We start from the raw sequence: 13,334 nt of genomic DNA, 5'->3' as shown, positions 1-13,334 counted from the left end.
TAGAGATCGAGCGCTCCGTTCCTGCTCTCATCATTGCTTTTAATTATCGGCATATGCTGATACCATTGAAAGTGTGATCCTCATCGAGGGGTCCCCGCGGGTTGGGGTGAAGGTGGTGCCAGTGGGCCCCATAGCGGTCTCTTTGTGCCACTGACAGAGGTCCTTTGGCCCCCTGAACGTCTGGTCACGAAGGTGACCCTTGCGATTAAGTACCTGGCTATAGGATAATGGCTGTGGATGCAGCACACATACAGATTGGGATCTCATTTTGCGCATGCACCGCTTCCGATGTGATGGATTTCAGGAAAATTGCTGCGAAAGGCCCGTTATACACATCCGGCATTTCGCCGGATCCGGCACACTCCATTACACTGCAATACAGTACAATGGCATTGCGGCAACCTCCAGTCACATGCTATCATGTGACCCGAGCTTGCCGCGATGACATTGTACAGTATTACACTGTACTGGAGTGTGCCGGATTTGGCGAAATGCCGGATTTGTGAAATGGGCCAAAGTGACACACGCATAGATTGAGATGTCAGCTCTCAGATCTCAATCTGAGTGTGTTCTGCAGCCATTATCCTGAAGCCCATTGCATCCACTGACCTGAGATCAATGGAGCCCGCATGACGACGACGCAACATCCCTGCCTCCTAACCTCAGGCCGCAGCATACCGTACCTCCACCGCCTTCTCTCAGCTGCAACTCCGCTCCACCAAGCCTCTCAATAAGCTGTATTCAGATTATAAGATGGGCTTGGATTTTAAGATGGATTCCCCAACACCCCACCCCCCCACCCCCGTTTTTTTAGTATTTAGCATTCTTTTTCTTTATCGTTCCTATGGGAGACCCAGACATTGGGTGTATAGCTTCTGCCTCCGGAGGACACACAAAGTACTACACTAAAAAGTGTAGCTCCTCCCTCTGAGTTTATACACCCCCTGGAGAACCAGATCTAGCCAGTTTTTCTCTTTGTATTCAGGAGGCATACATCCACACATGCATTCTCATCTGATTTTTCATTTTTGGAAAGAGTTTGAAGAAAAGCGGGTCCAAGCCTGGACTCCCGGCATGTCCCTTCTCACCCCACTGTGTCGGCGGTGCTGTTAAGGTTGATTCCAAGGCTGGAGCCTTACATGCCGTGCTCCTTCACCATCCCTCCGGGCTCTGGCTTGAAGTGGGAGCCAGCACGGTTCTCCATGCTTGGCAGGAGACCGGTCTCCATCCGCAGCTATTCAGGATCCTGCTGGATCGGAGAACTCGCCCCCAGGAACTTGGAACCCTGCGTCTCAGCAAGCTAAGTACCTGAGACATTTATATAAGGGGGTCCCTTGTACTTTATTGTTGGGGGAGAGTGTGCTGAGTGATTTTTGTGACATTTCCGGCGGGTTCTCTGGCTGTCGCCTGAGAACCGCGCCGATGGTGCCTGCGCGCCGGCCGCACCGCTCAAATTTAGGCCCCGGCTTCGCCGGAGGCCTACTTTCGGTTTCACTGCCCTCGCATGTCATTCATGCAGAGGGACAGTGCGGCTCCGCCCAGCGGCCGTTCTGCACAGGGGAGGGACACTCCTCACTTGGTACATGTCTCCTCCCCTGTAGGTCTCTTTGGCCCTCCAGATCCCGCTCTGAGTGAGTTCCGCCCCCTCTCTTCGCTCCGGCGCCATTTTCTCAGTGTTCTTCCCTGCGATCAGCGCTGGCTGCAGCATCCCTGCTGAGGTGCTTGGGGGTCCGGGCTTTGGGATCTGGAGGGCACACAAACCGCTCCAGCGGTCTGGTAAGCCACAACCTCCGGTTGTGGACCTTTTGTATATACTCTCCGGGGGTCATTCTGGCAGAGCCCCCACTCCAGCAGCATGTCTCACACGAGGAGCAAGGCTCCAAAGCTGTATTCAGTATGCACTGCATGTAAGCTCCTACTGCCTGAACCGAGCACCTATCCACATTGTGATGCCTGCTCTAACCTGACAATGCCTCAGCCTGGAATCGCACCCCCAGTGGTCTCTCCGGCTGCTCCGGTCCCTGTGGCTGAACCCCCGGCTTGGGTAGAATCCTTTTTCTAGGTCTATCTCCCAGCCTTTTGCCGACTCCATGGGACAGCTGTCCAGGACTTTGCTGAGCATGCATCAGCCCCCTTCACAGGGTGCCTCTGCTGCTAGGGCTCTCTCAGCGGAGCTCACAGAGGATTCATTATCTGGTCCCAGACCCCGTCCTCCTAAGAAGAGACGCAGGGCTCCCTCCCCTTCCTCGTCCCGCGGCTCTGTTTCAGACGCTGACTCGCGAGACGAGGAGGATGCCTTTACAGGGGGCTCGGAGGCTAACTCCATGTGCCCCATTGATCTGTCCGAAAGTGACTCAGATGTTAGTGATTTGATTGCGTCCATTAATTCTGTACTGGACCTCAATCCGCCAGTATCAGAGGAGCAACCCTCTCTGGCAGAAAAACACCAGTTTACCTTGCCTAAGAGGACAAAGAGTGTGTTCTTTAACCACTCCAGTTTTCAGGCCGCTGTGTCCAAGCCTAGGGCCTGTCCTGACAAACGCTTCCCAAAGCGTGGTTCTGATGACCGTTTTCCCTTTCCACCTGAGGTGGTCAAGGAGTGGGCTCATTCACCAAAGGTAGACCCTCCGGTGTCTAGACTCTCAGCCCGGACCGTTGTATCAGTGGCTGATGGCACCTCTCAAGGATTCCACTGACCGCCAGGTTGACCACCTGGCCAAATCTGTATATGAGGCGGCAGGGGCCTCGTTCTCCCCAACCTTTGCAGCAGTGTGGGCTCTCAAAGCCATCTCTGCTTCTCTAGAGGGGATGCATTCCCTCGCCAGGGAATCTATGCCCGAAATGGTTGCCTTAACTTCCCAAGCTTCCGCTATTTCATCCTATGCCATGTCTGCCATGCTGGAGGCTTCTCACCGCACTCCAGTGGCTTCGGCTAATTCCCTCGCTATCCGCAGGATCCTGTGGCTTCGAGAGTGGAAGGCAGATGCTTCTTCAAAGAAGTACCTTGCTGGACTCCCTTTTGCTGGGTCCAGGCTGTTCGGTGAACTGGATGAAATTATTAAGGAGGCTACTGGCGGGAAGAGTACTTCCATGCCACAAACCAAACCCAGGAAACCTGTCCAGGGTAGGAATCAGTCGAGGTTTCGTTCCTTTCGTTCCTCCAACTGGTCGTTCTCTAAGCCTTCGGCCTCGTCCACTAACTCAGTCAAGGACCAAAAATCCAGCTGGCGCACAAAAGCGCGTCCACAGAAGTCCGCAGAAGCTGCTGCCACTAAGGCAGCCTTCTCTTGACTATCTGTCCGCATCAGCAACGTCCTTAGTCGGTGGCAGGCTCTCCCACTTTGGCAACGTCTGGTTTCAACACGTCTCCGATCAGTGGGTGCGGGACATCATCTCCCATGGCTACAGGATAGAATTCTCTTCCAGCCCACCAAACAGATTTTTTCTGTCAACTCCCCCCTGCTCCAAGGCCGCCGCCTTCTCTCAGGCCGTGGCATCCTTGCAGGCCAACGGAGTAATTGTACCGGTTCCCGCCCGGGAACGGTTCAGAGGTTTCTACTCAAATCTCTTCCTAGTCCCCAAAAAGGACTGTTCCTTCCGGCCCATCCTGGATCTCAAGCTTCTCAACAAGCATGTTCAGGTGCGGCATTTTCGCATGGAGTCTCTGCGGTCAGTCATTGCCTCAATGACCCAAGGGGATTTCCTGGCATCCATCGACATCAGAGATGTCTATCTGCATGTTCCAATTGTAGTTTCACACCAGTGTTGGCTACGTTTTGCAATCGGAGAGGAACATTTCCAATTCGTGGCTCTCCCCTTCGGGTTAGCCACGGCCCCTCGGGTATTCACCAAGGTCATGGCAGCAGTCGTTGCGGTTCTGCACCTCCAGGGGTTGGCACTGGCAGTGATTCCTTACCTGGACGACCTTCTAGTCAAGGCTTCATCCAGCGCAGACTGTCAGCGGAGTGTCTCGCTCACTCTCGCCACTCTAGTCCAATTCGGGTGGCTTGTCAATCGCCGCTGTTGGGACAAGCGGCCTTCCTCCTTGCACAGGCTAGTGGCTCTGTCGCCACAGACCAGGAGCTCTCTTCAGTGGTGGCTTCGGCCCCTCTCTCTGTCTCAGGGGCGCTCCTTCCTGGCCCCGTCCTGGGTGATCCTCACCACGGATGCCAGTCTATCCGGCTGGGGAGCGGTATGTCTCCACCACCGAGCGCAGGGCACTTGGACTCCGTCCGAGTCAGCCCTCTCGATCAATGTGCTGGAATCCAGAGCTGTGTTTCTAGCTCTCCTAGCCTTTCATCACCTGTTGGCGGGCAAGCACATCCGAGTCCAGTCAGACAACGCGACAGCGGTTGCCTACATCAATCACCAAGGCGGGACACGCAGCCGCCTGGTAATGTTGGAAGTTCAACGCATCCTTCAATGGGTGGAGGACTCCAAGTCCACCATATCCGCAGTCCACATCCCTGGCGTAGAAAACTGGGAGGCAGATTATCTCAGCCATCAATCCGTGGACGGTGGCGAGTGGTCCCTGCACCCGGCAGTGTTTCAGTCAATCTGCCGCAAGTGGGGCACTCCGGACGTGGACCTAATGGCATCCCGTCACAACAACAAGGTTCCGGTTTACGTGGCTCGCTCCCACGATCCTCAGGCCTTCGCCGCGGACGCTCTTGTTCAAGACTGGTCCCAGTTTCGTCTGTCCTACGTGTTTCCCCCTCTAGCTCTCTTGCCCAGAGTCCTGCGCAAGATCAGAATGGAGGGCCGTCGAGTCATCCTCATTGCTCCGGACTGGCCCAGGCGAGCTTGGTACCCAGACCTGCTCCATCTGTCCGTAGAGGTGCCGTGGCATCTTCCCGACCGTCCAGACCTTCTCTCACAAGGTCCGTTTTTCCGCCAGAATTCTGCGGCTCTCAGATTGACGGCGTGGCTCTTGAGTCCTGGATCTTGACGGCTTCTGGTATCCCCCCTGAAGTCATCTCCACTATGACTCGGGCCCGTAAGTCTTCCCGTAAGTCTTCCTCTGCCAAGATCTATCACAGGACTTGGAATATTTTCCTGTCCTGGTGTCGCTCTTCCGGCCATTCTCCTTGGCCTTTTTCCTTGCCGACCCTTCTGTCTTTTTTACTGTCCGGTCTGCAGCAAGGACTGTCCCTCAACTCTCTCAAGGGCCAAGTCTCAGCTTAGTCAGTTCTGTTCCAGCGGCGTATCGCCCGCCTGGCTCAGGTCCGCACCTTCATGCAAGGTGCGTCTCACATCATCCCACCTTACCGGTGGCCCTTGGATCCCTGGGACCTCAATTTGGTTCTCAGTTTTGCAGAAACCCCCCTTTGAGCCTCTTAAAGAGGTTTCTTTGTTTCGTCTTTCACAGAAAGTGGTCTTTCTAGTGGCCATAACTTCCCTCAGGAGAGTCTCTGATTTAGCTGCGCTCTCTTCGGAGTCACCTTTTTTGGTTTTTCATCAAGACAAGGTAGTTCTCCGTCCGACTCCGGACTTTCTCCCTAAGGTGGTTTCTCCTTTCCATCTTAATCAGGACATTACCCTGCCTTCCTTTTTGTCCGGCTCCTGTTCATCGCTTTGAAAAAGCGTTGCATACTCTGGATCTGGTGCGGGCGCTCCGGATCTATGTATCTCGCACCGCTGCTCTTAGGCGGTGCACTTCTCTTTTTGTGCTAACCACAGGTCGGCGTAAGGGCCTCTCTGCTTCTAAGCCGACCTTAGCCCGTTGGATTAGGTCGACCATTTCGGATGCCTACCAGTGTTCTCAAATGCCTCCCCCGCCGGGGATCAAGGCACACTCGACCAGAGCTGTCGATGCCTCTTGGGCTTTTAGGCACCAGGCTACGGCTCAGCAGGTCTGTCAGGCTGCCACTTGGACTAGCCTGCATACCTTCTTGAAGCACTACCAAGTGCATGCTCATGCTTCGGCAGATGCGAGCTTGGGCAGACGCATCCTTCAGGCGGCTGTCGCCCACTTGTGAAGTTAGGCTCCGCCTACTTCTCAGTTTTTCTGTTTATTCCCACCCATGGACTGCTTTGAGACGTCCCAATGTCTGGGTCTCCCATAGGAACTATAAAGAAAAAAAGAATTTCTTTGTCGCTCCATTGGGAGACCCAGACAATTGGGTGTATAGCTTCTGCCTCCGGAGGCCACACAAAGTATTACACTTTAAAAAGTGTAACCCTTCCCCTCTGCCTATACACCCTCCCGTGCATCACGGGCTCCTCAGTTTTATGCTTTGTGTTGAAGGAGGCACACATTCACTCAAGCTCCCATTTTAGTCAGCAGCAGCTGCTGATTGTATCGGATGGAAGAAAAGAGGGCCCCCAACAGGGCCCCCGGCATGCTCCCTTCTCACCCCACTAAGTCGGCGGTGCTGTTAAGGTTGAGGTACCCATTGCGGGTACAAAGGCTGGAGCCACATGCCGTTTTTCCTTCCCCATCCCTTAGAGGCTCTGGGAGAAGTGGGATCCTAACCGGTCACCATTCACTGGGACCGGGCTCCCTCCGCAGCCCCTGGGGGAATCTGCTGGACAGGAGACTGGGTATCATCAGGGACAGGCCCTGCATCTAAAAGGTACTCTGTGTCCCCTTGGGGACGGTGCATGGAGCGCCTGTGTTACAGACGCTGCAGCGGCTGCTGTTTTTTTTGTGACGACCGGGACTACCGCGCCGACCGCGCCTGTTTGCCGGCCGCGTTATTAAATTTAGTCCCCGGCTTCTGCGGCCTAGTACCATAACTCCCGCCCCCGGGCCTGCCAGTCAGTGGTAAGGGCGGGACGGTCGACTGGACGTCGGCAGTGAGGGCTGGAGCATACTTAGGTGTCCTCCTCCCCCCTCACTGAGCACTGTGGGGCACCAGATTCCCGCACTTTATTAGTCACCGCCCATGGCTCCCTCCTCCCCTGAGAGCTCTGGCAGACATTTTTACAATCACTTCTGCCGGTGGAGGATTTCAGAACGAGCTCTGCAGCTCTGGGAGGCCCAGGCAGGGAATCTGGTGGACACACAACCGCTTTGGGCGGTCGGTAAGCCACACCGGTTAACCGGTGCTGGCCCCCCTAGGGTGCCGAAGTGTATATATATCTCTATCTTTGTACACATTTCTCTGTTCGGCCGCATGGTTTTGCTTTTGGCTATATACCCTCACTGATCACTCTCAGAGGAGACAACAGCATGTCGTCCGCAAAGAGCAAGGGTGCCAAGGCACAGGCTTATTTTGCAACCTGTACCTCTTGTGCGGCTCTGTTACCTGCAGGTTCCACCTACCCTCACTGTGTGCAATGCTCGGCCCCTGTGGCACTCACTCAGCCGGAGCCTCGGGCACTGGTGGGGCCCTCGGCTCAGGTAGAACCGCCGGCTTCCACTGTCCAGGTGGGGACAGAATTTGCAGTTTTGGCTGAGAAACTCTGAGTCGCTTTCACAATCCATGGCTCAGTCTATGGACAGATGGTCTGCTAAGATACTAGAAGCCTTGCAGTCCAGATCGGTAACACAGGCCCCGGGCACTGTGAGTTCATCGCCCCCAGGCCCCTCTCGGTCGGCGCAGCAGAGTGCTCCTGGGGTGACACCTAGGTCCCACGGGGAGGACTCCGACACGGACCGCAGTCCCAGACCGGCTAAGCGGGCTCGCTGGGAACCTTCCCCGACTTCATCACGCTGTTCGGGGTCTCAGCATGAGGACTCTCTGGAGGATGAAGCGGAGGTCGCAGCTCAGGGCTCTGATCCTGACGTTGCTCTCAATCTGGATACACCTGAAGGGGACGCCATAGTAAATGACCTTATAGCGTCCATCAACCAGGTGCTAGATCTTTCTCCCCCAACTCCACCTATAGAGGAGTCGGCTTCGCAGCAGGAGAAACACCAGTTTAGGTTTCCCAAACGTACACGGAGTGCGTTTTTCGATCACTTTAACTTCAGAGATGCTGTCCAGAAGCACAGAGCATTTCCGGACAAGCGCTTTACTAAGCGCGTTAATGACACACGTTACCCCTTCCCCCCTGACGTAGTTAAGGGTTGGGCTCAGTGTCCCAAGGTGGATCCTCCAGTCTCCAGACTGGCGGCTAGATCCGTAGTATCAGTGGCAGATGGATCATCGCTCAAGGATGCCACTGACAGGCAAATAGAGCTCCTGATGAAATCCATCTATGAAGCCATAGGCGCGTCTTTTGCTCCGGCCTTTGCAGCCGTGTGGGCACTCCAAGCTATCTCAGCTTGTCTGTCTGAGATTAATGCGGTCACACGTACCTCTGCTCCGCAAGTTGTGTCTTTGACTTCTCAGGCGTCGGCCTTTTCGTCCTACGCCATGAACGCCGTCCTGGACTCTGCGAGCCGTACAGCGGTAGCGTCCGCCAACTCGGTGGCAGTCCGCAGGGCCGTGTGGCTACGCGAATGGAAGGCAGACTCTGCTTCCAAGAAGTTCTTAACCGGTTTGCCATTTTCTGGCGACCGTTTGTTTGGCGAGCAATTGGATGAAATTATTAAACAATCCAAGGGAAAGGACTCCTCCTTACCCCAGTCCAAACCAAACAGACCTCAGCAACGAAAAATTCAATCGAGGTTTCTGTCCTTTCGGCCCTCAGCCAGGTCCCATTCCTCCACGTCCAACAGGTCAGAGAAGGGCCAGAGGAACTCCTCTGCATGGCGGTCTAAGTCACGTCCTCCAAAGACCGCCGGAGGAACCGCCTCCAAGGCGGCCTCCTCATGACTTTCGGCCTCCCCAAACCGCATCCTCGGTCGGTGGCAGGCTCTACCGCTTTTGCGACGCCTGGTGGCCACATGTCCAAGACCGATGGGTGAGAGACATTCTGTCGCACGGTTACAGGATAGAGCTCAGCTCTCGTCCTCCGACTCGTTACTTCAGAACATCTCCGCCCCCCGAGCGAGCCGATGCACTTTTTCAGGCGGTGAACACTCTGAAGGCAGAAGGAGTGGTGATCCCCGTTCCCCTTCAAGAACGTGGTCGCGGTTTTTACTCCAACTTGTTCGTGGTGCCAAAAAAGGACGGATCATTCCGTCCCGTTCTGGACCTCAAACTGCTCAACAGACACGTGAGAACCAGACGGTTCCGGATGGAATCTCTCCGCTCTGTCATCGCCTCGATGTCCCAAGGAGACTTCCTAGCATCAATCGACATCAGGGATGCTTATCTCCGTGTGCCGATTGCACCAGAGCATCAACGCTTCCTGCGTTTCGCCATCGGGGACGAACACCTTCAGTTCGTGGCACTGCCTTTCGGCCTGGCGACAGCCCCACGGGTCTTCACCAAGGTCATGGCATCCGTGGTGGCGGTCCTACACTCTCAGGGCCACTCGGTGATCCCTTACTTAGACGATCTCCTAGTCAAGGCACCCTCCCGGGTGGCATGTCAACACAGCCTGACCATTGCTCTGGAGACTCTCCAGAGGTTCGGGTGGATCATCAATTTCCCAAAGTCAAAATTGACACCGACCCAATCACTGACTTACCTCGGGATGGAGTTTCATACTCTCTCAGCGATAGTGAAGCTTCCGCTGGACAAACAGCGTTCGCTGCAGACAGGGGTGCACGCTCTTCTTCGGGCCCAGTCACACCCCTTGAGGCGCCTCATGCACTTCCTAGGGAAGATGGTGGCAGCAATGGAGGCAGTTCCCTTTGCGCAGTTTCATCTGCGTCCACTTCAATGGGACATTCTCCGCAAATGGGACAGGAGGTCGACGTCCCTAGACAGGAACGTCTCTCTTTCACTGGCAGCCAAAACCTCTCTTCAGTGGTGGCTTCTTCCCACTTCTTTGTCGAAGGGAAAATCCTTCCTGCCCCCATCCTGGGCTGTGGTCACGACGGACGCGAGTCTGTCAGGGTGGGGATCGGTCTTCCTCCACCACAAGGCTCAGGGAACCTGGACTCCGACAGAGTCCTCCCTTCAGATCAATGTTCTGGAGATAAGGGCAGTGTATCTAGCCCTAAAGGCGTTCCATCGGTGGCTGGAGGGCAGGCAGATCCGCATACAGTTGGACAACGCCACGGCGGTCGCGTACATCAACCACCAGGGCGGCACACGCAGTCGTCAAGCCTTCCAAGAAGTTCGGCGGATTCTGCTGTGGGCGGAAGCCACAGCCTCCACCATCTCCGCAGTTCACATCCCGGGCGTAGAAAATTGGGAAGCAGACTTTCTCAGTCGCCAGGGCATGGACGCAGGGGAATTGTCTCTTCACCCGGACGTGTTTCAAGAGATCTGTTGCCGCTGGGGAACGCCGGACGTCGACCTCATGGCGTCTCGGCACAACCACAAAGTCCCGGCATTCATGGCATGGTCTCAAGATCACAGAGCTCTGGCGGCGGACGCATTAGTTCAGGATTGGTCGCAGTTTCGACTGCCTTATGTATTTCCTCCTCTGGCACTGCTGCCCAGAGTGTTACGCAAGATCAGGTCCGACTGCCGTCGCGCCATCCTCGTCGCTCCAGACTGGCCGAGGAGGTCGTGGTACCCGGATCTGTGGCACCTCACGGTGGGTCAACCGTGGGCACTCCCAGACCGACCAGACTTGCTGTCTCAAGGGCCATTTTTCCATCTGAATTCTGCGGCCCTCAACCTGACTGTGTGGCCATTGAGTCCTGGCTCCTAGCGTCATCAGGGTTATCTCAAGATGTCATTGCCACTATGAGACAAGCCAGGAAACCAACGTCCGCCAAGATCTATCACAGGGCTTGGAGGATCTTCTTATCCTGGTGCTCTGATCAGGGTTTTACCCCCTGGCCGTTTGCCTTACCCACTTTTCTTTCTTTCCTTCAATCCGGAATGGACAAGGGTTTGTCTCTCGGCTCTCTCAAGGGACAAGTATCGGCGCTTTCCGTGTTTTTTCAAAAGCGTCTAGCCAGGCTTCCGCAGGTCCGCACGTTCCTGCAGGGAGTTTGCCACATAGTCCCACCTTACAAGCGTCCGCTGGAACCCTGGGATCTTAACAGGGTGCTAACGGCTCTTCAGAAACCACCTTTCGAGCCGATGCGGGATGTTTCTCTTTCACGCCTTTTGCAGAAGGTGGCCTTCCTAGTGGCAGTCACATCACTTCGGAGAGTGTCTGAGCTAGCAGCGCTGTCATGCAAAGCCCCCTTCCTGGTGTTTCACCAGGATAAGGTGGTTCTGCGTCCGGTCCCGGAATTTCTCCCTAAGGTGGTATCCCCTTTTCATCTCAATCAGGATATCTCCTTACTTTCTTTTTGCCCTCATCCAGTTCACCAATGTGAAAAGCATTTGCACTTGTTTGATCTCGTGAGAGCACTCCGGCTCTACATTTCTCGCACGGCGCCCCTGCGCCGTTCTGATGCGCTCTTTGTCCTTGTCGCTGGCCAGCGTAAGGGGTCGCAGGCTTCCAAGTCAACCTTGGCTCGGTGGATCAAGGAACCGATTCTTGAAGCCTACCGTTCTTCTGGGCTTCCGATTCCTTCAGGGCTGAAAGCCCATTCTACCAGAGCCGTAGGTGCATCCTGGGCATTGCGGCACCATGCTACGGCTCAGCAGGTGTGTCAGGCGGCTACCTGGTCGAGTCTGCACTTTCACGAAACACTATCAGGTGCATGCCTATGCTTCGGCAGATGCCAGCCTAGGTAGGCGAGTCCTTCAGGCGGCGGTTGCCCACCTGTAAGAGGGGGCCGCTTTCGGCTCTTTTTATCGAGGTATTCTTTTACTCACCCAGGGACTGCTTTTGGACGTCCCAATTGTCTGGGTCTCCCAATGGAGCGACAAAGAAGGGAATTTTGTTTACTTACCGTAAATTCCTTTTCTTCTAGCTCCTATTGGGAGACCCAGCACCCGCCCCTGTTCCCTTCGGGCTGTTGTTCTTTTGTGTACACATGTTGTTCATGTTGAATTGTTCTTTTGGTTCATGGTTTCAGTTCTCCGAACATCCTTCGGATTGAATTTACCTTAGACCAATTTATAAGTTTCCTCCTTCCTGCTTTTGCACCAAAACTGAGGAGCCCGTGATGCACGGGAGGGTGTATAGGCAGAGGGGAGGGGTTACACTTTTTAAAGTGTAATACTTTGTGTGGCCTCCGGAGGCAGAAGCTATACACCCAATTGTCTGGGTCTCCCAATAGGAGCTAGAAGAAAAGGAATTTACGGTAAGTAAACAAAATTCCCTTCTTTGTTTACTTACCGTAAATTCTTTTTCTTATTGTTCCGTATTGGGAGACCCAGCTCCCTCCCTGTTGCCTGTTGGCAGTTTCTTGTTCCGCGTGTTATCACCGGCTGTTGTCGTAGACAGGCTCCGGTTGTTCCAGTTCTTGCTCTGTTTTTACTTGTGGGTGGCTATTCTCCTTCAGCTTTTGCACTAAATTGGCTAGATCTGGTTCTCCAGGGGGTGTATAAGCTCAGAGGGAGGAGCTACACTTTTGAGTGTAGTACTTTGTGTGTCCTCCGGAGGCAGAAGCTATACACCCAATGTCTGGGTCTCCCAATACGGAACTATAAGAAAAAGAATTTACGGTAAGTAAACAAAATTCTTTTTTTTTTTTTTTCCTTTTTTCTTCCTAAAAATTTGGGGTGCATCTGATAATTTGCAAAATATGGTGACGTAAGAATAAAAAGCATATTTTTTTTTCTTGAAGCGGTGCCACTTCCATCGCTGTGTCCTCTAACGATTTTGTGACATTAGCTTTTTCTCGCCTGCTCCGCAGCCCATCAGTGACCGCCGATGGACTGCAGCCGTCAGACAGAACAGTGAACGCTGCAGGCCATCCCTCTCCTTTTACCTAATATGCATCTGTAAATCTTTTCCTTCCTAGATGCTCCTCCTCCAACATGGGAGCAGCTGGAGAACGGTCTTGTGGCGGTGAAGACTGTTGTACATGGGCTGGTTGATTACATCCAGAATCACAGCAAGAAGGGGACTGACCAGCAGCAGGTGAGCGAGGCTCGGAGCTACCACATGATCCAGGTACCACACCATAAACTACAAGTCTCCAAGAAACTTTTATTTATTATTTTCTTTAAGAAGCCAAGTAAATGTACAATGCAGCAGGACTGACCCTCATTTCTTTCAGCAGGAGTATTAATATTACATTTTTTTTACCACTCTGCTTTTGGTTTATGGTTTAATCTTGCACTAATAACTTTTTGAAAGTTTCACAGGAGGAGAATATCCTTTATCCTGGGCTGGATGAAGGATCAGAAGATCTCCAGGGCTGTTCTGCCATACTTTACACACAAATAGATAGATAAGATATAAGATAAGATAAGATAGATATATTTATCTATCTATCTCTATCTATCTATATATCTCTCTATCTATCTATATATCTCTCTATACTATATATCTATATATCTCTCTATATCTATCTCTCTCGCGCCCTCTCTCGC

The 13,334-nt window shown here is 53.7% G+C and overlaps 1 protein-coding gene across 1 annotated transcript in view; it reads left to right on the top strand.

The window, feature by feature from the left end:
* LOC142277057 (roquin-1) overlaps nt 1–12,912 on the top strand; it is a gene marked incomplete at its 3' end in the record, with an annotated part of 32,729 nt that extends 19,817 nt beyond the window's left edge. Inside the window, exon 7 of the mRNA XM_075332614.1 lies at nt 12,761–12,912. Within this exon, the coding sequence (XP_075188729.1) occupies nt 12,761–12,912 (152 nt within the window). The remainder of the gene's footprint in view (nt 1–12,760) is intronic.
* Nucleotides 12,913–13,334: the final 422 nt, after the last annotated feature.

This window comes from Anomaloglossus baeobatrachus, unplaced genomic scaffold, assembly GCF_048569485.1.
Source record: "Anomaloglossus baeobatrachus isolate aAnoBae1 unplaced genomic scaffold, aAnoBae1.hap1 Scaffold_4045, whole genome shotgun sequence".
Lineage (NCBI taxonomy): Eukaryota > Metazoa > Chordata > Amphibia > Anura > Aromobatidae > Anomaloglossus > Anomaloglossus baeobatrachus.
Note: the sequence above shows the minus strand (reverse complement) of the source record. Positions and strands in the feature narration are given on the sequence as shown.